The sequence below is a fragment of the Mus caroli genome, unplaced genomic scaffold, assembly GCF_978045245.1.
Source record: "Mus caroli unplaced genomic scaffold, Mus_caroli_1 scaffold_2, whole genome shotgun sequence".
In the NCBI taxonomy this organism is placed as follows: Eukaryota; Metazoa; Chordata; class Mammalia; order Rodentia; family Muridae; genus Mus; species Mus caroli.
The window spans coordinates 29,855,634-29,877,593 of NW_028227257.1; the positions used below are offsets into that span (position 1 = coordinate 29,855,634).

At 42.3% G+C, this 21,960-nt stretch overlaps 1 protein-coding gene across 4 annotated transcripts in view; it reads right to left on the minus strand.

Annotated features, from left to right (window-relative positions):
* Nucleotides 1-18,576: 18,576 nt before the first annotated feature.
* Nucleotides 18,577-21,960, minus strand: part of Syndig1 (synapse differentiation inducing 1) — a 185,231-nt gene continuing 181,847 nt past the window's right edge. For all 4 annotated transcript variants that reach the window (XM_021156796.3, XM_029470251.2, XM_029470253.2 and 1 more), the window contains one exon: nucleotides 18,577-19,747. In XM_021156796.3, coding sequence (XP_021012455.1) covers nucleotides 19,589-19,747 — 159 coding nt within the window. In that variant the 3' untranslated portion in view covers nucleotides 18,577-19,588. The remainder of the gene's footprint in view (nucleotides 19,748-21,960) is intronic.

Sequence of the window (21,960 nt, forward strand, 5' to 3'; positions counted from 1 at the left end):
ACTTCCCAAATCTAAAGAAAGAGATGCCCATGAACATACAAGAAGCCTACAGAACTCCAAATAGACTGGACCAAAAAAGAAATACCTCCCGACACATAATAATCAGAACAACAAATGCTCTAAATAAAGATAGAATACTAAAAGCAGTAAGAGAAAAAGGCCAAGTAACATATAAAGGCAAGCCTATCAGAATTACACCAGATTTTTCACCAGAGACTATGAAAGCCAGAAGATCCTGGACGGATGTTATACAGACACTAAAAGAACACAAATTCCAGCCCAGGCTACTATACCCAGCCAAACTCTCAATTAACATAGATGGAGAAACCAAAGTATTCCACGACAAAACCAAATTTACACATTATCTCTCCACGAATCCAGCCCTTCAAAGGATAATAACAGAAAAAAACCAATACAAGGACAGGAACCACGCCCTAGAAACAACAAGAAGGTAATCCCTCAACAAACCTAAAAGAAGACACCCACAAGAACAGAATGCCAACTTTAACAACAAAAATAACAGGAAACAACAATTACTTTTCCTTAATATCTCTTAATATCAATGGACTCAACTCCCTGATAAAAAGACATAGACTAACAAACTGGCTACACAAACAAGACCCAACATTTTGCTGCTTACAGGAAACTCATCTCAGAGAAAAAGATAGACACTACCTCAGAATGAAAGGCTGGAAAACAATTTTCCAAGCAAATGGCATGAAGAAACAAGCTGGAGTAGCCATTCTAATATCTGATAAGATTGACTTCCAACCCAAAGTCATTAAAAAAGACAGGGAGGGACACTTCATACTCATCAAAGGTAAAATCCTCCAAGAGGAGCTATCAATCCTGAATATCTATGCTCCAAATACAAAGGCAGCCACATTCATTAAAGAAACTTTAGTAAATCTCAAAGCACACATTGCACCTCATACAATAATAGTGGGAGACTTCAACACACCACTTTCACCAATGGACAGATCATGGAAACAGAAACTAAACAGGGACACAGAGAAACTAAGAGAAATTATGAATCAAATGGATCTGGCAGATATCTACAGAACATTCTATCCTAAAACAAAAGGATATACCTTCTTCTCAGCACCTCATGGTACCTTCTCCAAAATTGACCACATAATTGGTCACAAAACAGGCCTCAACAGATACAAAAATATTGAAATTGTCCCATGCATCCTATCAGATCACCATGGACTAAGGCTGATCTTCAATAACAAAATAAATAATAGAAAGCCAACCTTCACGTGGAAACTGAACAACACTCTTCTCAATGATACCTTGGTCAAGGAAGGAATAAAGAAAGAAATTTAGGACTTTTTAGAGTTCAATGAAAATGAAGCCACAACATACCCAAACTTATGGGACGCAATGAAAGCATTTCTAAGAGGAAAACTCATAGCTCTGAGTGCCTCCAAAAAGAAACTAGAGAGAGCACACATTAGCAGCTTGACAACACACCTAAAAGCACTAGAACAAAAGGAAGCAAATTCACCCAAGAGGAGTAGACGGCAGGAAATAATCAAACTCAGGGGTGAAATCAACCAAGTGGAGACAAGAAAAACTATTCAAAGAATCAATAAATCAAGGAGCTGGTTCTTTGAGAAAATCAACAAGATAGATAAACCCTTAGCCAGACTCACTAGAGGGCACAGGGAAAGCATCCTAATTAACAAAATCAGAAATGAAAACGGAGACATAACAACAGATCCTGAAGACATCCAAAACACCATCAGATCCTTCTACCAAAGGCTATACTCAACAAAACCGGAGAACCTGGATAAAATGGAGAAGTTCCTAGACAGATACCAGATACCAAAGTTGAATCAAGATCAGGTTAATGATCTAAACAGCCCTATATCCCCCAAAGAAATAGAAGCAGTCATTAATAGTCTCCCAACTAAAAAAAGCCCAGGACCAGATGGGTTTAGTGCAGAGTTCTATCAGACCTTCAAAGAAGATCTAATCCCAGTTCTTCACAAACTATTCCACAAAATAGAAACAGAAGGTACTCTACCCAACTCATTCTATGAAGCCACAATTACTCTGATCCCTAAACCACAAAAAGACCGAACAAAGATAGAAAACTTCAGACCAATATCCCTTATGAATATTGATGCAAAAATCCTCAATAAAGTTCTTGCTAACCGAATCCAAGAACACATCAAAACAATCATCCATCCTGACCAAGTAGGTTTCATCCCAGGGATGCAGGGATGGTTCAATATACGGAAATCCATCAACGTAATCCAGTATATAAACAAACTCAAAGACAAAAACCACATGGTCATCTCGTTAGATGCGGAAAAAGCATTTGACAAGATCCAACACCCATTCATGGTAAAAGTCTTGGAAAGATCAGGAATTCAAGGCCCATACCTAAACATGATAAAAGCAATCTACAGCAAACCAGTAGCCAACATCAAAGTAAATGGTGAGAAGCTTGAAGCAATCCCTCTAAAATCAGGGACTAGACAAGGCTGTCCACTTTCTCCATACCTATTCAACATTGTACTTGAAGTCCTAGCCAGAGCAATTCGACTACAAAAGGAGATCAAAGGGATACAAATTGGAAAAGATGAAGTCAAAATATCACTCTTTGCAGATGATATGATAGTATATATAAGTGACCCTAAAAATTCCACCAGAGAACTCCTAAGTCTGATAAACAGCTTCGGTGAAGTAGCTGGATATAAAATTAACTCAAACAAATCAATGGCCTTTCTCTACACAAAGAATAAACAGGCTGAGAAAGAAATTAGGGAAACAACACCCTTCTCAATAGTCACAAATAATATTACATATCTTGGCGTGACTCTAACTAAGGAAGTGAAAGATCTGTATAATAAAAACTTCAAGTCTCTGAAGAAAGAAATTATAGAAGATCTCAGAAGATGGAAAGATCTCCCATGCTCATGGATTGGCAGGATCAACATTGTAAAAATGGCTATCTTGCCAAAAGCAATCTACAGATTCAATGCAATCCCCATCAAAATTCCAAATCAATTCTTCAACGAATTAGAAAGTGCAATCTGCAAATTCATCTGGAATAACAAAAAACCTAGGATAGCAAAAACTCTTCTCAAGGATAAAAGAACCTCTGGTGGAATCACCATGCCGGACCTAAAGCTCTACCACAGAGCAATTGTGATAAAAACTGCATGGTACTGGTATAGTGACAGACAAATAGACCAATGGAATAGAATTGAAGACCCAGAAATGAACCCACACACCTATGGTCACTTGATCTTCGACCAGGGAGCTAAAAACATCCAGTGGAAGAAAGACAGCATTTTCAACAAATGGTGCTGGCACAACTGGTTGTAAACATGTAGAAGAATGCGAATCAATCCATTCCTATCTCCTTGTACTAAGGTCAAGTCTAAGTGGATCAAGGAACTTCACATAAAACCAGAGACACTGAAACTTATAGAGGAGAAAGTGGGGAAAAGCCTTGAAGATATGGGCACAGGGGAAAAATTCCTGAATAGAACAGTAATGGCTTGTGCTGTAAGATTGAGAATTGACAAGTGGGACCTCATGAAACTACAAAGCTTCTGCAAGGCTAAAGACACCATCATTAAGACAAAAAAACCACCAACAGATTGGGAAAGGATCTTCACCTATCCTAAATCAGATAAGGGACTAATATCCAATATATATAAAGAACTCAAGAAGGTGGACTCCAGAAAGTCAAATAACCCCATTAAAAAATGGGGCTCAGAACTGAACAAAGAATTCTCACCTGAGGAATACCGAATGGCAGAGAAGCACCTGAAAAAATGTTCAACATCCTTAATCATCAGGGAAATGCAAATCAAAACAACCCTGAGATTCCACCTCACACCAGTCAGAATGGCTAAGATCAAAAATTCAGGTGACAGCAGATGCTGGCGAGGATGTGGAGAAAGAGGAACACTCCTCCATTGTTGGTGGGATTGCAAGCTTGTACAACCACTCTGGAAATCAGTCTGGCGGTTCCTCAGAAAATTGGACATAGTACTACCGGAGGATCCAGCAATACCTCTCCTGGGCATATATCCAGAAGATGTCCCAACCGGTAAAAAGGACACATGCTCCACTATGTTCATAGCAGCCCTATTTATAATAGCCAGAAGCTGGAAAGAACCCAGATGTCCCTCAACAGAGGAATGGATACAGAAATTATGGTACATTTACACAATGGAGTACTACTCAGCTATTAAAAAGAATGAATTTATGAAATTCCTAGCCAAATGGATGGACCTGGAGGGCATCATCTTGAGTGAAGTAACACAATCACAAAAGAACTCACACAATATGTATTCACTGATAAGTGGATATTAGCCCAAAACTTAGGATACCCAAGATATAAGATACAATTTGCTAAACGCATGAAACTCAAGAACAATGAAGACCAAAGTGTGGACACTGTGCACCTTCTTAGAATTGGGAACAAAACACCTAGGGAAGGAGTTACAGAGACAAAGTTCATAGCTGTGATGAAAGGATGGACCATTTAAAGACTGCCGTATCCAGGGATCCATCCCATAATCAGCTTCTAAACGCTGACACCATTGCATACACTAGCAAGATTTTGCTGAAAGGACCCAAATATAGCTGTCTCTTGTGAGACAATGCCGGGGCCTAGCAAACACAGGAGTGGATGTTCACAGTCAGCTATTGGATGTATCACAGGGCTCCCAATGGAGAAGCTAGAGAAAGTACCCAAGGAGCTAAAGGGATCTGCAACCCTATTGTTGGAACAACATGATGTACTAACCAGAACCCCGGAGCTCTTGTCTCTAGCTGCATATGTATCGAAAGATGACCTAGTCGGCCATCAATGGAAAGAGAGGCCCATTGGACTTGCAAACTTTATATGCCCCAATATAGGGGAATGCCAGGGCCAAAAGAATGGGAATGGGTGGGTAGGGAGGTGGGGTGCGCTATGGGGGACTTTGGGATAGCATTGGAAATGTAATTGAGGAAAATATGTAATAAAAATATTAAAAATTAAAAAAAACATATTTTTAAACATGTACGCTGAATCAACTGTATATGAATATGAAAAACATTAAACTGCCAACACTGTGTGAAAAAAATATAGAAATTTAAAGAAATTATGTTACAATAAATTTCTTTGGGGAATTTGAAAAAAAAAAAAAAAAAAAAAACAATGTACATTCACTTAGGACTTCACTCTCCCAGGGCTTCCTTCACACCTTCAAGTATGTGGGTTATGTTGATGAACTGTCTTTGCCTATGGTGGTTTTTACTTATCAGTGCATATTGTTTAAACTCCTGCAATTGTACAGTCTTGGGCTCACAGTAAAAGAGAAAGATTGGTAGGAAGTTTTAAAAATGTGTTCTTTAAAAGCTCCACAGAAAGGAGTCAGCTTGGCAGCCTCTGTTCCCAGAGACTGGAAGCTGGTTGCTGTCATGGCACCAAGAAGTGGCAACGGATTCCAAAAAATGGTTCTGAGGTTTGGTCTGTGTTCAGCATCCGTGACACCTTCAGGTCTCATCAGTCTGGCCTCTGCCTATCTGTGATGTCTCCCGGCCCTCCAAATGTGATGGTAAGGGGTGGGGGCAGGGAAAAGAGATGCCATCTTCTGCTCACTCTTTCAAATGGGTGTTAGTGAGATTAAACTAGAAAAATGAAGCAATATGTTAAACAATGTTTGTTTCCTGTCCAGGCTTCTCTGAGAAAAAGAAGCCAATCCTGCTGTACTCCTTGGGCTCTTATTCTGAAAAGGCTGATGAGTCCCTCATTTCTACCCCTTCCTATCCTGTCTCTGCAAATGATGAAGGACAGCCAGACACACAGTTAAGCCAGCAAGACCCAGGGAGCTGCTCTAGCCAATAGTGGTGGACAACTGCCCCACCTTCCTACAGTGGGTCTTGGGGGTGTGGACTATAGGCCCTCAGGGTCCCTGGTGAGGTAAACCTCATCTATTCATGGCCATTGCCTGATTTTACAGGCAGCCTCTCCTAGCTTCAGCCCTTTTTGGGCCTCACATCACTTCCCCTGTGCTTCCTGGGATTGTCTCTCAAGCAAACCACTGGAACCAAATCCATAAAGGGATCTGCAGGGGCAGCTACCCAGGGCTTCACTTTCCTTTTCTTTCCTCCCTCTCCTAACATGTCTCTAACACAAGAATTGACCTTCCCAACCCTGCTTGGTTTTCTCATGTCATCAATATTTTTCCAGCTCACTAGAGTAGGTAATGGGAACTACTACTGCAACCACAGCCATTGTAGACGTGGAGTCCTACTCTGCAGCAGGAACCTCAGGGAAGTACCATGCACCTATGTGACTTTCTGGAGATGAAAGGAAGGTCGGCACAGCTGTGTTGTGAACCAAAATTCTTCCAAGAAGAGGTTTCTGCTTTCAAGCGCACATTTTTCTCAGTACAGCAGTTTCTCCAGTTCCCTGGTAGCAGCCGCCAGAATCTCTAAAAGGCTGACAGCAGCTCTGGGGACTGATGAGCAGCAGGGGCTGGATGCCCTTGGCTGAACATTTGAACTGGATCTTTCCCTTTTGTAGCTGTGCTGATATTTGCATATGTGGGCAGCAGCCTTTGGGGGTCTGTATTGCTCCTTTGTGAGAAGAGAAGCAGTTTTGTGGTGTAGAATCCACACCCGAACTCGAGTGCCTCAGTTTCCTTGTGGAATGTAAAAATAGCTTTCCCACATGCATATTTCATAAGGGCATTATTAACGGGGTCAGATTTAATCAGATCTAAGTACATATGCCTTACACATCTTTTCCCCAAAGTAAGTCAAGTACAGAGGGAGTTGCAGTCTTGTGGGCAGCCATGGTATAGGGCTGGAAATGAGAATCACACTTACACTATGACTGTCACTGCTGTTCCTTAGGAGCCCCTATATTATGCCTGTCTGTCCTGTCATTTTACAGTGCTACTGTACCAGGTGTTTGCCTCTCCTACTTTGAAGATGAAGAAAGTGAGGCTCAGAGATGTTTGATTATGTTGGTGAATGGGACTTTGCCATTCATGTCTGCTGACCTTAAATCCTGTGTCTCAAGCTGCTGCATTACAATGAAAAGAAAAGAAAAAAAAAACATGGAGATTGCTGGGACTTGAGAACAGATATATAAGAGTTCCTAGCTCATACTAAATGAAAAGACTATGAACACCTATGCCATACACACAAACACACACATCCACACACACACACACACACACACACACACACATCCACACACACACATACCACACAGAGTGAACCTCACTCATATGATGTGCACTGTGCCTTTGCCTGTGTGTACATGCACATGCATGTATGAAATGTGTATTAAGCTGGATATATGGTTTACTAGATAAAGTGCTTAATGCATTAGTATGAAGATCAGAGTTTGAATCCTTAGCACCCACATTCAAGCTAGATAGGCATAGTCTCCCTGATAGAATCCCAGCATTTAAGAGGTGAAGGCAGGGGATTCCTGAAGCAAGCTGGGTAGGTCAACTAGAAGAATCTTTGAGCTCTGAGTTCAGCAGAAAAACCCTGCTTCAGTAAGTAATCAGAGAACAACTGAGGAGAATGTGAGTTCAAGCACTAGTCTACACACACACACACACACACACACACACACACACACACACACATACACACACACGGGTACAAATAGGGTACACATACAATGTGCACACATGTACAAATATGAACATACACATGCACAAGCACAACCCACATACACACATGCAAACGACATTGTGTATGTTGAATGCACACACTTTAAAATGATTAGAAGTAGTGTGAACTGCACTCATCCCAAGAGCTGAATCTTGACAGCATTCCAGTCATGCTTCTATTGCCTGCCAACCTCATGCCTCCTCTCGGACAGAACTACCACCTCCTTGAAGTGTGTTGGTCCTCTTTGGTCTCATGTTACAACTTTTTCACCTGCACATACTTCATACTTGCTGTTTCTTGCTTTGAACCAGGTTTACATGGATCATAGCATAGGCTACCTGTGCCATGTGGGTTTTACTCACTGTTGCAGCTCTGAACCTTGCATAGCTGATGTCCACTGTTTGTTTGTTTGTTTGTTTTTCTTAAAGCACTTTATTGTCCCCAAGGCAAGATTAATAGTCCAACTTTGATAAGCAATATATATGGTATGAGTACATGCAGACCCATTTGGGCCAGAGCAAAGAGGGAAGAGAAGGGGTTTCTGGTTTGGATCTTGGAACCTTCATGAAATGTCTAAAATGACATATATTTATGGGCATGTTCCTGCATATAAGGTACCTGTGCAATGTAGGAATGAGGCAAAGAAGGGTGTGGAACACTGAGGAGTCTGGAAGTCCAAGGATGGGAAGAGAAGAGGCCCAGTGGGAGCCCACACATCCTGGTAAAAAAAAAAAAAGATCTGACTGCATTATGATTATACTGTGTTCATAATCCCAGTATTTATAATAATATGTGCATACTGGAGTAGGGAGGCATTCACCTCTGTAATTGGTCTTTGATTCTCCATGTTTTTATGTGTGATACAACCATTTTCAGAACTGGCTGTCTTTTGTCCATGAGCCCTTTAGATTGGTGAAGCTGTTGCCTCATATGGCCTAAAATGAAATTTCTAGCAGACTTGGAATTTAGAATAAATTCTTTTCATTAGTGATTGTCCCAAGAAACAAAGACTGATTGTAGGACTCTAAGGTGACCCCAGATAGAGAGGCTATAAAATCACCCTGCTATTATAAGAATAATGGATAGGGTCTCTGAGACAACAATCCCCAGAATTAATAATGAATGCCATTTTACTCAGCTCTTCATTACCAGGCAGCCTTCATTCCTGTTTCTCTGGATGTTCTCATTGAAGTTTGGACAGACAAAATATTGCTCTCTGGCCACTGAGAGAACCTGGACTGTGTATAGAATCACAAGTTCAAATTAATCAAATTCAGCACACATTGAGTGAAGGTCTTTCCTGCACATCATTCTAGACACTTGTGCAGATCTCATTGTAAAGGCATTCCATTGACCAGCACTCTGTGATGCAGAAAAACAGAGAGCTCCCGAGGTAGGACTGGCAGGCAAGACACCGTGAAAATGAAGGCCTCAGCCAATGAGCATTACCCACAGGCTGCAAACCCAGTCAACCCTGGGGAAATCAATGCATTTCAAGCAAACTGACAGGAAAGAAAAAAAGGAAAGGAAAAAAAAAACTTGAGTACTGTGGCTTTACAGTTTCCCTGCCATTGATGGGAGACAAGGAGGTAAGGGCTGCTTTATCCCCTGTCTGATGATGGCTTCTCTACTGCACTCCAGGCAAAAATCAAAGAGGTCACTAGTATCACTGAAGATTGACAAGGGACAGCAGCAAGGGACAACTGAAAGATCTGATATACTGTTTTCAGAAGATGACAATAATAATGAGCAATATAGGCTGAGCCAGCAAAGGTGAACTGCTGTGCACCTGCGACAGTGTGGCCAGCAGTGTACCATGTTCTTAGGTGTGAGGAACTCCTGCATACAGTACACTGACTACTGTTATCCTGTGCTAAGCCTGTGGGAGCAGGGCAGAGGCTAGGATCAGTGATGGCTTCTCTGTGTACTGGCTACCGGTACCACAAGTGTGTCTGGGCTTCAGGTGCCTGATTGGCTTGTATCTAAACCTGTGCTGCCATTTTGCCTGTTCCTGGGCCAATCTCCAGGAGCCATGGCTTCATTTGATTCATATTCCAACAAGTCATTTTCTGTTTTAACTTTCAAACTGAAAAATGTTATGCATGCCTTTTGTACATAACTTAGACATGACGGCTGTTTTCCTAGCCATACTATCATAATTCAGGAGTGCTGCTAGAACAACAGAGTTGGGGCCAGAGGGGGTCTATTTAAGATGTGTTCTGCAAGTATACATGGATACAGTTTGAAAGTGTACAGGTAATCTTGGTATGTAAAGGAATGTAAACTTCCTGACTGCTGCTCTAATCTTAGCTGCAAAAGTCCAGGCCACATATTATACCATTCTTTGCATCCTGATAATGGGGACCTCTGCAAACAAACCCGTGCCAAGTTTCTTTTCAAGGGGGGAGTCACTTGCTTTCTGTGCTTTGGTTCTGAATAAATTTGGCAAGCCTTCAAACGTGTCTTCATCCAACGAGTTTGAACTGCTGTGCCAATGTGCCAAACCTGTGATTGTAGCCTCCAAAAAGTGGCACTTTGCAGATGGCTTTACATGAATACTTTGCATCCTGAGGGAGTATGGTCAGATCAGATGGATAACATTGGAGAATGGCTACATGTCAAGTAGAAGTGGAAGTAAGAGAAACAGGCCCACAGAAGTCGTGGTAGAGGCTGGGTCCCCATCCCTAAGAAGGGAGCTGAGGGAATCACAGTGAGATGTTATAATTGCTATGTGTTCTGCTTGCTTTGTTATGGGTATGTCACATGAGGGTGTGTTCTGGCCATCCATAAATTCTTGGAACTTTACCTTGCTAAAGCCTGAACCCTTATTTCTGTATCCCTTAACCATTGGTTTAGGGTAGGCTGGTTTCAATACATACATACATATGTATGTACATACATACAGAGAGAGAGAGAGAGAGAGAGAGAGAGAGAGAGAGAGAGAGAGAGAGAGAGAGAGATTAGGACCAGGAGTCTTTAAGTAATGTAAGCTAATGATAGAGAAGATGCACTCTGGGCTCAAGATAATTCCTTTTCCCCACTCGCACCACTTGCTTTCTATAGACATAGCCATAGCAAAGGGTGCCTGTAGGTCACTCCACTCACAGTTGGACAGTCAGTATAAATGGAGCTTCAGTGTGTGGTGTTTAGAGCCATGTATGCATTAATGGTGCATACTCATATGGTTCAAGTAACAGGAGGCAGGGTCTCATTGTCCTGAAACTTTTGCTTGTCCAAGATTTGTGGGAATTCCTTGGGAATACCTCAGTCAGGCAACACCACCCTTTCTCATTCTTCTCTCTGTTCCCACCTGATCCATCCCTTATATACAGACATACAGCTTCCGTGTGGCTGAATTCTGTTTTTTTGGTGTATTTCACTAACCCTGTCCCTTAAAACTTTTGTACGTCAATTCCTATGGAGGACTCACCTGTGCACATGAATATCCCTAAAATTAGCCTTGATGATTTTCTGGGCTTCACTGCTATTTCTTTTGTCTTTCAGGGATCTGGTATAGCTGGGATGAAAAGCAAACTGAGTGAGAAATGCTTGTAACATCCAACATTACAAATTTCATGACTATGCCACATATCCAGTCTGGCCTGTTGTCCAATGTATAGTATGCTTTATGTACCTTAATTCAGTTGGAACAACCAAACCTGTATCTTCAACAAGTGCAGGCTGGATTCCCTGCCATTACAGGGATGACAGGGCTGAGGCTGTCATGATTGAGGACTGAGGAAAAATTGTGCGTCACAGGATGAAAGGTACATGAGCAGTATTATGTACAGATTATGGACCCCCTAAAACTCTTAGGTTGAAACCTCTTATACTACACCTCAAAATATATTCATAATTGGAAATAGGTTTCTTAAGTAGATGACCAAATTAATATCAGGGTGTTAGAATAGCCATAATGTAACATGTCTGGGGTCCCTATTAGGGCAGGGAACTAGGACAAAAACATGTGTGACAGTGTCTGGGAGAGCGTTCTGTAAAGGGCCTGAGACAGCAATGAATGTGTCTCACTGTTTGTGACTATATTCTGTATTCTGGATCATTTTTTTTTAACAGAGAAGTACACATGGAAGTCCAGCTACACATGATATGGAAGCCCAAGTCTCTTTCTATGACCTTGGCTATTTTGGGAAACTTGCTTCACAGAGGACGCTAGTTTTTCTCTCTGTGAATGAGGTTGCAGCCCTTCTAGGGTGATGTAGAACCTTTCTGAATCCAGTGTGATGGCTACCATTATTTTATTGATCCTCTTGTATTAGAATCAAGATTTGTACAAGTAAAAGCAGGTAGAGCTGTGCCGGGCTACATTGTCATCTGGTCTCCTATACTCCTGCAGTTCTACCCTTCCACTTATGTCCTCATACTAAGATGTGATAAAACATAACAATGAAGCCTTTCATGAGTCTGAGTGGATCTCAGGCTCACCTAGCCAGGCGACCCTCCTTCTGTGTGGCTGATCCTTTCTTGAGTGGTGCTTAAATTGGAGTCACTATTCACACATGGTTTTTCATTTACAGCCTCCTTGCCTGTTAAGACAAACAGTTATGAAAGCGTCTCCAAACACTGGCAAATATCCATATAGTGTGATGTAAAGTCGCCCCTGATTTGTTTATTGCATTCTCCGTCACACTTCTGTGTATGCCTTTTGACTTCATGCCCTTCTGGTCTTATGCTTTTTCTTTCTTCCTTTTTTTTGTGTGTGTTTTGTTTTGTTTTGTTTTGTTTTGTTTTGCTTTGTTTTGTTTTGGTTTTTTTGAGACAGGGTTTCTCTGTATAGCCCTGGCTGTCCTGGAACTCACTCTGTAGACCAGGCTGGCCTCGAACTCAGAAATCCACCTGCCTCTGCCTCCCAAGTGCTGGGATTAAAGGCATGCGCCCCCATGCCCGGCATGCTTTTTCTTTTAACCACATTAGTCTCTCCCTCCCTGAGAGATTGATTTAGAGAGTCCAGTTCAGATGAAGTCTGAAGAGGAGGTCCAGAGAATGAACCCTTCTTTGTTTGGGGTAGACACCTGCTCTAGGGGAAGCCACAGAGCAGGGGAAGTGAAGGAGGTCTGTACCTCTAGCTTTTCTTCTGCCACAAGTCCCTCAAATAGATGTTCTGTGGTGAGGTAGCTACTACCACTTGTCCTTGCTACCCAAATATCAGTTACAGCTCAGTCGGAGACACTGAATGCTACCTCTGACTATTGCTAGAAGGGCACTGGCCTCAGTGTTCCAAGACTGACTTGGGTCTAGATCCTGTCCTTTCCCCAGAAAATGCCATGGAGAAAGCTTTACTGAGCAGTTTCTTCATCTAAACAGAGGATAGTGGTGAATGTAGCAAGACTATTACAAATGAGGAACACAATGGTTTCAAAACGTGTTCTTCAAATACAAGACACATGTTATTTTAAAAGATCTGTTGCTAGGAAATCTATAAGACGTCCTGTGAAGATCTGATTTGAGATGTCAAAAGAAGCTGGAGGGGTTTTGTTGTTGTTGTTGTTTAAAATAAAAACGAGGAGAGCTTCATTCCTTAGAGTTCCACATTATCCTCTCCCACTTCATCACCAACTAAGCAAATATAGCTGAAGTGAACCTGATCTTTTTTTCTGAATTAAAATTGTCCATGGTCAGTTGCTAATTTCCCAAAGTTCTCTTGAGAAAACCAATAGAAACATTGCCTCATACTAACAGGAAATTGCAGAGCTTCTTATGAATGGTTGGCTAATTCTGCCCTCAGTAAGTGCAGAGCCAACCTTAACAGGTCCCGCCTGCTCATCAGGAACATCTCACCAGCCCAGTTCAATCAGGAAACTGTAATCACTTAACCAATGTGCAAATCATATCAAGTGACAAAGATGTTAGTTCATGTGACTTAGAGGAACGCTAAGCATCTTGGCCCACCTAAGCATCTTGATTTGCTGAATAGAATAATTTGAACCTAAAGATGGATTGGTTATGTGGTCGAAACAGACAAAAGTTGCTGCTGCTTCTTAATTGGAGTCATGAGTTAGAGCCAGGAGTCATAAGTGCTACAAGCAAAGCAGTGCGAAGTCAGAACTGCATGCTGATGCTGACTGTGTGGCACTTCTGCTCTTTACACAGAAATGTTTAGGTATTATGTTGCTGTCCTCTTTATCTACCTAGGTTCAGAGTATTCCCAAATGAACTAACTTGACTGAAAGGCAGAGCACGTAGGGTTGGTGGGCACAGGAGCCATGCTCTGACAGTCACACCAGGGCAGCCCAAAGCACTGTGTGTTTACTGCCTTGCTTCCTAATGTACGATTGTGTGTTCTCTACAGCCAGAGTAGAGGCGGACCTGAGCTCTCACTGCAAAGGGCTTGCTTGTAAGAGAAGAGACTGGTTGTAGTGCACAGCTGAAAAGACTGTCATCGTATAGCCTAAATAGTTGCACTGACCTTGGAAAAGCTGTGGCCCAATGGCTCAGCCAGCCACTGCTAATCCTGACAAGGAGGCAGGCAGAGAACTAAAGGTATTGGCTCCCAAGTAAGTTTCGAAGCCTTGCAGACTGTATCTTTCAGTTGTGGTGAATGTGCCCAGCTAGTGAAGGCAGATGTGTATCAGGCAATGGAGATGCAAAGAGTTAATGCCAATGAGCGTGGTGAGAGTCAGGACAATACTGTCCTTGTGACTCTTTATAAGTGGCTTTAGTGCCATGACAGTGAAGGTCTGGTAGTAGACAAGCAAACTCTTTCAGTGAGTAGTTAACTGACTGATTCAGTCAGATGCTAACTCAGTGGTTAGTAATTCCCAGTAATTCTCATCTTTCAGAGTCTCCAACAAGTACAGTTATGGTGAATCACTCCAGACCCTGAGGCTTCCAATTGCTGGCCACACTGCCTTAATATGGCACTATTCTGCCAGAAGTAGAGCCCTCACACAATGTTGACAGCAGACTCATAGATGATATCAGTGGAGAGAAGAGGAGATGGCACATGATACCAGTGACAGGGACTGCCTGCCTTCACCGCACTGTGGTCTGGCTTCCCAAAGCTTACTTTATAAAATCTGCCATACACATTGTTACTTAAAAACAGAGAAAAAACAAGCAATAACAGTTACAGTACCAGGGATAAAACTCTGAGTAGTTAGCTCTTGGCCTTCCTCCTGGAATAGAGGCTTCAAGAAGATGCAGGTTCATCCTATGACCCTGAGTTGCTCCTCTTCCCACTGTTAGGCTTTAGAAGCCCAGGCAAGCATCACCCCCTAGAAATGCCTCCAGCCTAAAGCCTCTACCAGGAAGCTTTAGATTTGCCTAATCTTCTCCAATTACCCTAAAGGTTTCCCTTACCTTACATCACTCTACCACATAGAGCCATGTGAAGCTCCTTGCCCAGTATCCTGTCCCTGGTATGTGGGCAGCAGTACTCAGTCTCCAATGTTCAGGAGTGGCCAAGGCCATGGCTGCCTTGCCCCACTCTTCATCGCTGCTGGTACAAACAATGCTCTGGGATCCCAGGCCCTGCCTACAGCAGTTTTCATCTCTGCTGTTTTTCTCCACATGGAGCTTTGACATTTTCCTGGGGTGCTCAGCAGGCTGATGTATTCATTACTACATTTACAAGCTTGTTTGGAGGGATGCCAGTAATCTACAGGCCTTTTGTGTCTATGGGTTTAATATTCATTGTTACCTTGCAGATCTGAGAAGATAAACTCCAGATCACAAAGATCTCTGGTTCTCTGCCCCTTGGTTAGCTGAGATTATCCTGATGACTTGGGATGGGAGGCTAGCTGGTAACATCACAGCCACGATCATTTCTTCTGGTGCATCTGATAGTCCCAATATAAGAAAGCAGAGCAGATGCACAGCCTGGCTTCTTTTTAAGAGACAGGTCCACTCTCTTCTGTTATAGCTTGTTTGAACCCAGGCTCAAAGTCAGTATGTCAAAATTAATATTTGTGTCGATATGTCAATATGCATGGCAATAAAGTGCAAGTAGAAACACAAATTTGCCCTTATATGGAACTGGAATTTTAACCAGACAACTATAGTCTCAAAAAGACTATGAAAATCTTTGAAGGTGAAGCTAGCCCTGAAACTCAGGCCAGATTTTGCCAATGGCCAGAGCTATGGTGACAATTTACCACTTATATTTCAGGAGTTACTGGCAAATGAGGGTTGCCCGCTGATACCCTTTATATCCAGAGTCCATTCTGCATTGCAGATGACCTCTAGTGCTTTTAGACAGCAGATATCTGGCTAGGCTTGAGGGATGTCCCACTCAGCATAGAAGAGCTCCTGTTCATGTGAACCTACTTAGCCATGTGGCCTGTTTGTAAGAATTGGGCAGCCACCCAAGTCTCAGTAACTTCTCATTGTAGTTTCATGAGGAAAACTAGGATACCTGGTTAAATGGGTGCAGCTGGTTATGCAATTCCTGCTTAGATTGAAGACCGGCACTTGGAGGGATGTCCAGTAAGATGGAGATACCCACAGAACAGGGGCATATTGTGAATTACAGAGAGTTAATATAGGAGGAATTCTAGATATGCTGTTGACTATCTGATGAAGTGGGGATTCCAGTGAAGTAGGACATATGATATTTTGGGAGAGCTTAGTGTGGTATGGACATCTGATGATAGAAGGATACTTCATGAAGTGGGAGGCCTTGTAAGCTGAGGATACCTCGTGAAGTGGGGACTTGTAGTAAAGCCAGTCTTCTCAAGCAAGACATACAAAAGAAATGAGGGAGGTGAAAGAGTCTTTTCTATGAATGGAGCAGTGATATGAAAAGAAGAGAGTTGAAGATGTGCCACAGCCATCATAAAGGATAGTGAAAACCAGCCATAGGAGGGGAAACTTCCTAAGAATTGAAGTCATTTCAGGTCTCTCCATCCTGCTTCCTACATTTCTGGTAAAGTCAGCTGGAAATATAGAAACTCAAACATCTTCCATGTCTCTGAGCATCCTGTCTTACTGGCTATGTGATCTGGGCCATTTCTCTTGCCACAGGTTGCAGCTAAGGTGCAAAACATGTACAAAACTCATGTACAAAACATGAGTAAGCTAGGGCCTCTGCTTGTCTTCATGGGACTCTAGGGGAAGGACTATGTGTTCTGGGTCTCTGCTTCTTAACAATATGGCTGTGAGAATGACTTATCATAATATTTGAATGGGCTTGTGTGAAAAAGCTACTTTCCCTTGGCAGGGTCAAGGGTGTGAATTCCAGAAGTAGCACTCTGTAACTGATGGTAAACCAGGCTGGGACATTTCAAGTATGTCTCTGCCCTCCCATAACATCTGGCAACATATGCAATGTTTAGTGTGCTCATTTCTCTGAACTTCAGTTTCCATCCTTCTTTATCATGTGCCCCCTAAGATGCTAATATATATCCGTGTGCCCAGGGAATGGGCTGCCCATGTAGGGCAGGCTGCAGGAAGATTGCTCGGCTTTTTGCAGCAGATATGAACGTAACAGGGCCACTGAGGATGACAATCACATACTCCCCATACAGACATAAGTGCCATGCTTTTGCTGCACTGCTCTACCCACTAGATGTGCTACACAGCTCCAATCCATTAGCTCCAATTTAACTCCGCATATACACATTTGATCATGACCTGTAGGATGCCTGAAATAACCTTGGTCTCCTGGCCCTGGAAAATTACCTAGTAGCTTTTGAGAATCAATAGCAAGAACAGCAGCCTTGTACACTGAGAATCTTCTATCTGGAAAGGCAAATCTGGGACACGGTGGGTAGGTGGGCTAGCATGTGTGGACTAACTTGACTTAACAGACTGAAATTATGTATTTACCAAATCTACCAAATGGAAGTTTGGGTAATACCTGGAGTTTAAAATAGATCAGTTCAAGACAAGCACCCCTCCCCATTTTATACAATGGTTCATGATGCATACTTCCTGAGAGGTTGCACTGAAAGTTAAAATGATAAAAACAAACTATGAAATGGCCTATGAACAATCCTGACAATAATCAGAGACATCCATCTCCTGTACCTACTTACACCCATTACTGTTCCCCTTGTTTGCAAGAGCTCTCCAGCAATTGTATGAAGCAAACCTTTTCAACTATCCTATCCCAGAGACACAATTTAGATAGTTGCACACATTTGTTCAAGAAAGACCACACAATGAGAAAAAAGAGCATGACTGAATTTGAATCCAGTTTAGGTTGACCCCCAATCGTACTTTCTGTATGGCCAGCTCTCTCAACTTTCATTTGGGAGTGTATGTTTGAACATCATCTGTATACACTTTCTAGAACTATGGGTTTAGAGATTGAAATTATCCCTTTTTGTTCATTTATTTGTTTTGATTTTAGTTTTGTTGTTGTTGTTGTTTGAAACAGGATTTCTTCATGAAACACTCACTGCCCTAGAACTTGCTTTATAGGCTAGGTTAACCTCAACCTCAGAGAGATCTGCCAGCCTCTGCCTCTCAAGTACTGGGATTAAAGACCCCACAGCCAAGCCCTAATGATTTTTTTGAGATGAATCTATATTCAACTCAGGAAAACAGTGCTAGTGGTTTTGAATACATTAAGAGTTCAAGGTCAAGGTGGGCAGTGGCAAGAGGGGGAGACTAAACTTGATATTATTCTACAAAGGCTCTCATCTGTACTAAGGACTGATATCACCAGGCTGAATTTTGACTAGTTATTCAGGATTTCTGCATCTGTAATGCCAGGATTCTAGGGACTGGGAATATTTTAAGTACTACAAGGAGAACTCCAGACAGAGGATCTCTGTATCCTTTGGTAGTGCTCAAGGTGGACATTTATGTAGCCAGGGTTGTATGATTCATGATTCTTGCCCTGCAAGGCCACCCAACCACAGTTTCTGCATGCTGGCTGGCTCTTCCACCAGGAAAGCATGAAGTAAATCATGAAAACAGAGCCCAAACATCACCATTCATCAGAAAGAAAAGTCGTAAGCAAACAAGCTAAAAGATAATTTTTGTTAAATAATGAACACTCGTAAAACAGCAATGACATGGTATTAAAACATCTGTGATTACTTATTTCTCAGCATTCATCTGGCAACTGAAGCAGCATGAAGCAAGAGTTGCACTTTAAAAATGACAAGAAAATAGCCATTCATTTAGTGGACAGAGTAAGGCCCATCTCATTTCCAGGATCTCCAACATCAGTGGTGTTCATGGCCAGGATGAGTGTCCAGGAGTTGAACACCTGGTGTGTCTTCACAGCTCCTTTCCCCTAGACTCCTGGGGGAAAATACTGGGTTTGTTTTTACGAGGAGCTGTGGCTTCTTCTCCTTTAAGATTAGTGAGGCCCCAGAAATGTGTATTGCTGGGTATCTGCAAGAAGCCTGATGCTCCAAGCTGGGGCAGCGTGCTGGGACTGAGCAGGGCCAGGTCAGGCATTATGCTCCTCTAATTCTGCATTCTCAGGCAGGATCCATCTGTGGACAGAGACAGAAGATCTCCCAGCAGGTGCTTTCTTTCCGTTCTCAGCCCCACTTGTTTCTGACAAGGAAGCCACAAAGATGGGGTACACATAAAGGATTTAAGCGGGCCACAAGCTAGTGGTGGCATGTCTCCTGCATTCTGCCTATTGCACCATATTCCATAAAAAATAAACATATTTTAACTGTTTGTATATTGCTAATGGGGTGTTGGTCCAGGCACTGGCAGGCTGCAGAGCTGGGTTGTCATCCATCCAATAGAATTCATCCAGGGTCAGCCATTGGGATGGAATCTTTGGAACTTCCATGTGGAAGAATCGGCATTGCTGGCTGCCTGGTGCTCTGCACAGTGCTGAAGATGAAGTTGAAGGATAAAAATGAAAGAACTCCAAGAGTAGAAGATTCCAGGGCATCATGGAGTTGTTTGGCAATCACTTGTACTGTACAGTAACACACAGGTGTCTCTTCTCTGCCCTCCTACAGCTGGCTTGACTCCCCCTCCTTCATGTCAGCGTTTGGGAAGCTCACAGGTGGTTGTTTTTGGAGAGGTAGGCAATGAGGGCAACAGCCACACCCACATAGATGCCAGTTCCAATAGTAATGGACAGGACTGCCAGGAACAGGGCCCTCCGAGAGCTGGTGCTGGCCTGATGGAAGTCTCCTTTGGCCACAGCTTTGTTTGTCTGGAGAGTTAGAAGAAGAAAAAAAGAGGAGAGTGAACAAGTTAGAAAGAATGGCGAGTAGAGAGCTCTGCTGGTCTTGTTCCCAGTCTTTAACTTTACTGGATTACAGACAGGTTCCACAAATACAGGCCAGGACACAGGGGAACAGGATTTATTCTCATAAAGATTAAACTCCAGGTGAACCTCTAACATGAATAAATGAATGAATGAATAAATAAATAAATAAATGGAGCGTTGGTTGGTGTTTGTCACTGCTCCCCACATGGCAATTCCCCCTTCTCTCATGTTTCAAGAAAGTCACGTCTTGAACTATCCAGGACAGACCACTAATGTGAAGGCAGGGTCTTAGAAACAATAGATGTATCAGAGATGGGTGTGGCTCTCATCTCTAGTGTAGTTCTTCCTACTCAACAATGGTATTATTATCATTAGAAAAACAATTTCTAAAGCGCATTTCAACTCCTATAACCCAATAAAGCATGGAGAAGGAAACTATTTCTTGTTTCCAAGAGAGAAAATGAGTGTGTGATATTGTTAAGTGTATCCCAGAAGCCTTGAGACACCTCTCTTTGGAGTGCTATGGTGCCCTTGATTCCTGACTGTCCCCACCCCTACCATAGCTAGGACTGGTAACATTCATTTGCTGGTAAAAGTATTCTGAATAAGGTCTTCATCTTTGTGCTTGAGTATTTGGTTATATAATGAGGCAGGGGGTTAGTTAGATTTACACTTCTTGGGGTCATGAGGTAAAAAGTAATGTAGAGAGTAGGCATTGACTCAGAGTCAGTGTTTTGAAGCAGTCTTCTCTAGCTCCTCCCTTCCTTGTCATTTTCTGAAGTTAAGACTAGATTCACTAGCCAAGGGAGGGAAGTTGGCTATTGTAGGTAGGTCTCATTAATCTCCATAAGAACTCTGGAAAAGGTTTTGTTTTGTTATAAGACATGAAATCACTATGTAAAACATAGTCCTCTTTCTTGTCTGGAGATGTAGCTACGGAGCTATCTCTATAATGGGTGTCTTGAGGCTAGGAAAAATCCCAGAGTTGATTTCAGAAGCCCATGTAAATACTGAGGGACCTCTAAGTCAGTTCTAGAAGCCCCCTGAGAACTAGAGCTGCTGAGGAACATGAGTCTTTGTGTTTAGATTTTGCTGGCTGGCTGGGACACACTTTACTAAACTACACACACTCCTTGATTCAGGAAGTGGAGTGCTGTTGGTTTAATTTGTAGCATTATGGAGGGAATGCCTGAGTCACATGGCTCATGGGCTAGTGGAATGAATGTTGCCAAGACACATGATCCTCTGTAGCTCTCAGTGATGCCCAGGAAGATTAATCCTATGAAGCAGAGGACACTCTGGCCAGTGTAAAAGTAGAGCCCACTGTTCTGCGGATTTGCCTAACTCACATTCATAATCATCCCTAAAAAAAACCTGTAGTTTCTCACTGGCTCCACTTTTCAGGGTGAATCTGCTATATTTCTGCATTATATGTAGGTACAAGAGACCATACTATTCACTTAACCTAAAAATAATAACACATGTCATGAGCCTTAGGTGGTCAGACTTGGAGATAACTTGTGAGTTTTCATTTTTCACAATGTCCTGATTCTGATTTAGTGAGATGGAAAATCTATGATGTGTTCATAAGAACTCACATCTGCCTTTGAATGTCTTCTCTGGATACTGACTTCTGAATCTTGAAAGCTAGATGTAGAGAGAAAAAAGCTGATGGCCAATGAGCTGAGGCAGGAAATAGGAGGTGGGACACTGGCAAGAAGAGAGAGGGTTCTGGGGGAATATCTTGAGAATAAAGGGAGACACAAGGGGAGAATCAACAGACAAAATGAGAGAGAGAAGACTGGGAGACAGCCTGAGGAGGTGGATGAACACCAGCAGGTAGAGGAACTTAGAGACACGGAGGGGATGCAGAGGAGACTAGAAGGAATAATTGAAAGATGTGGGCCAGGACTGAAGGAGAGGTAACCAACCAGGTGATAGACATAGAATGGATTGAATGGTTAAATACGTTAAGAGCTAGTCAGGAAATGAGCCAAAGTTTATGATCTAGGCATTTAATAGTAATTTATTAGTCTCAGAGTCATCATTCTGGGAACTGGGACTGGGAAAGAAAAACTTGGAATTTAAAAATTATTTTTACAGCTAGGTTTTTTAATTTCTTCCCTCATTTCTTGTCTTGGCACTGAGCTTGGAAG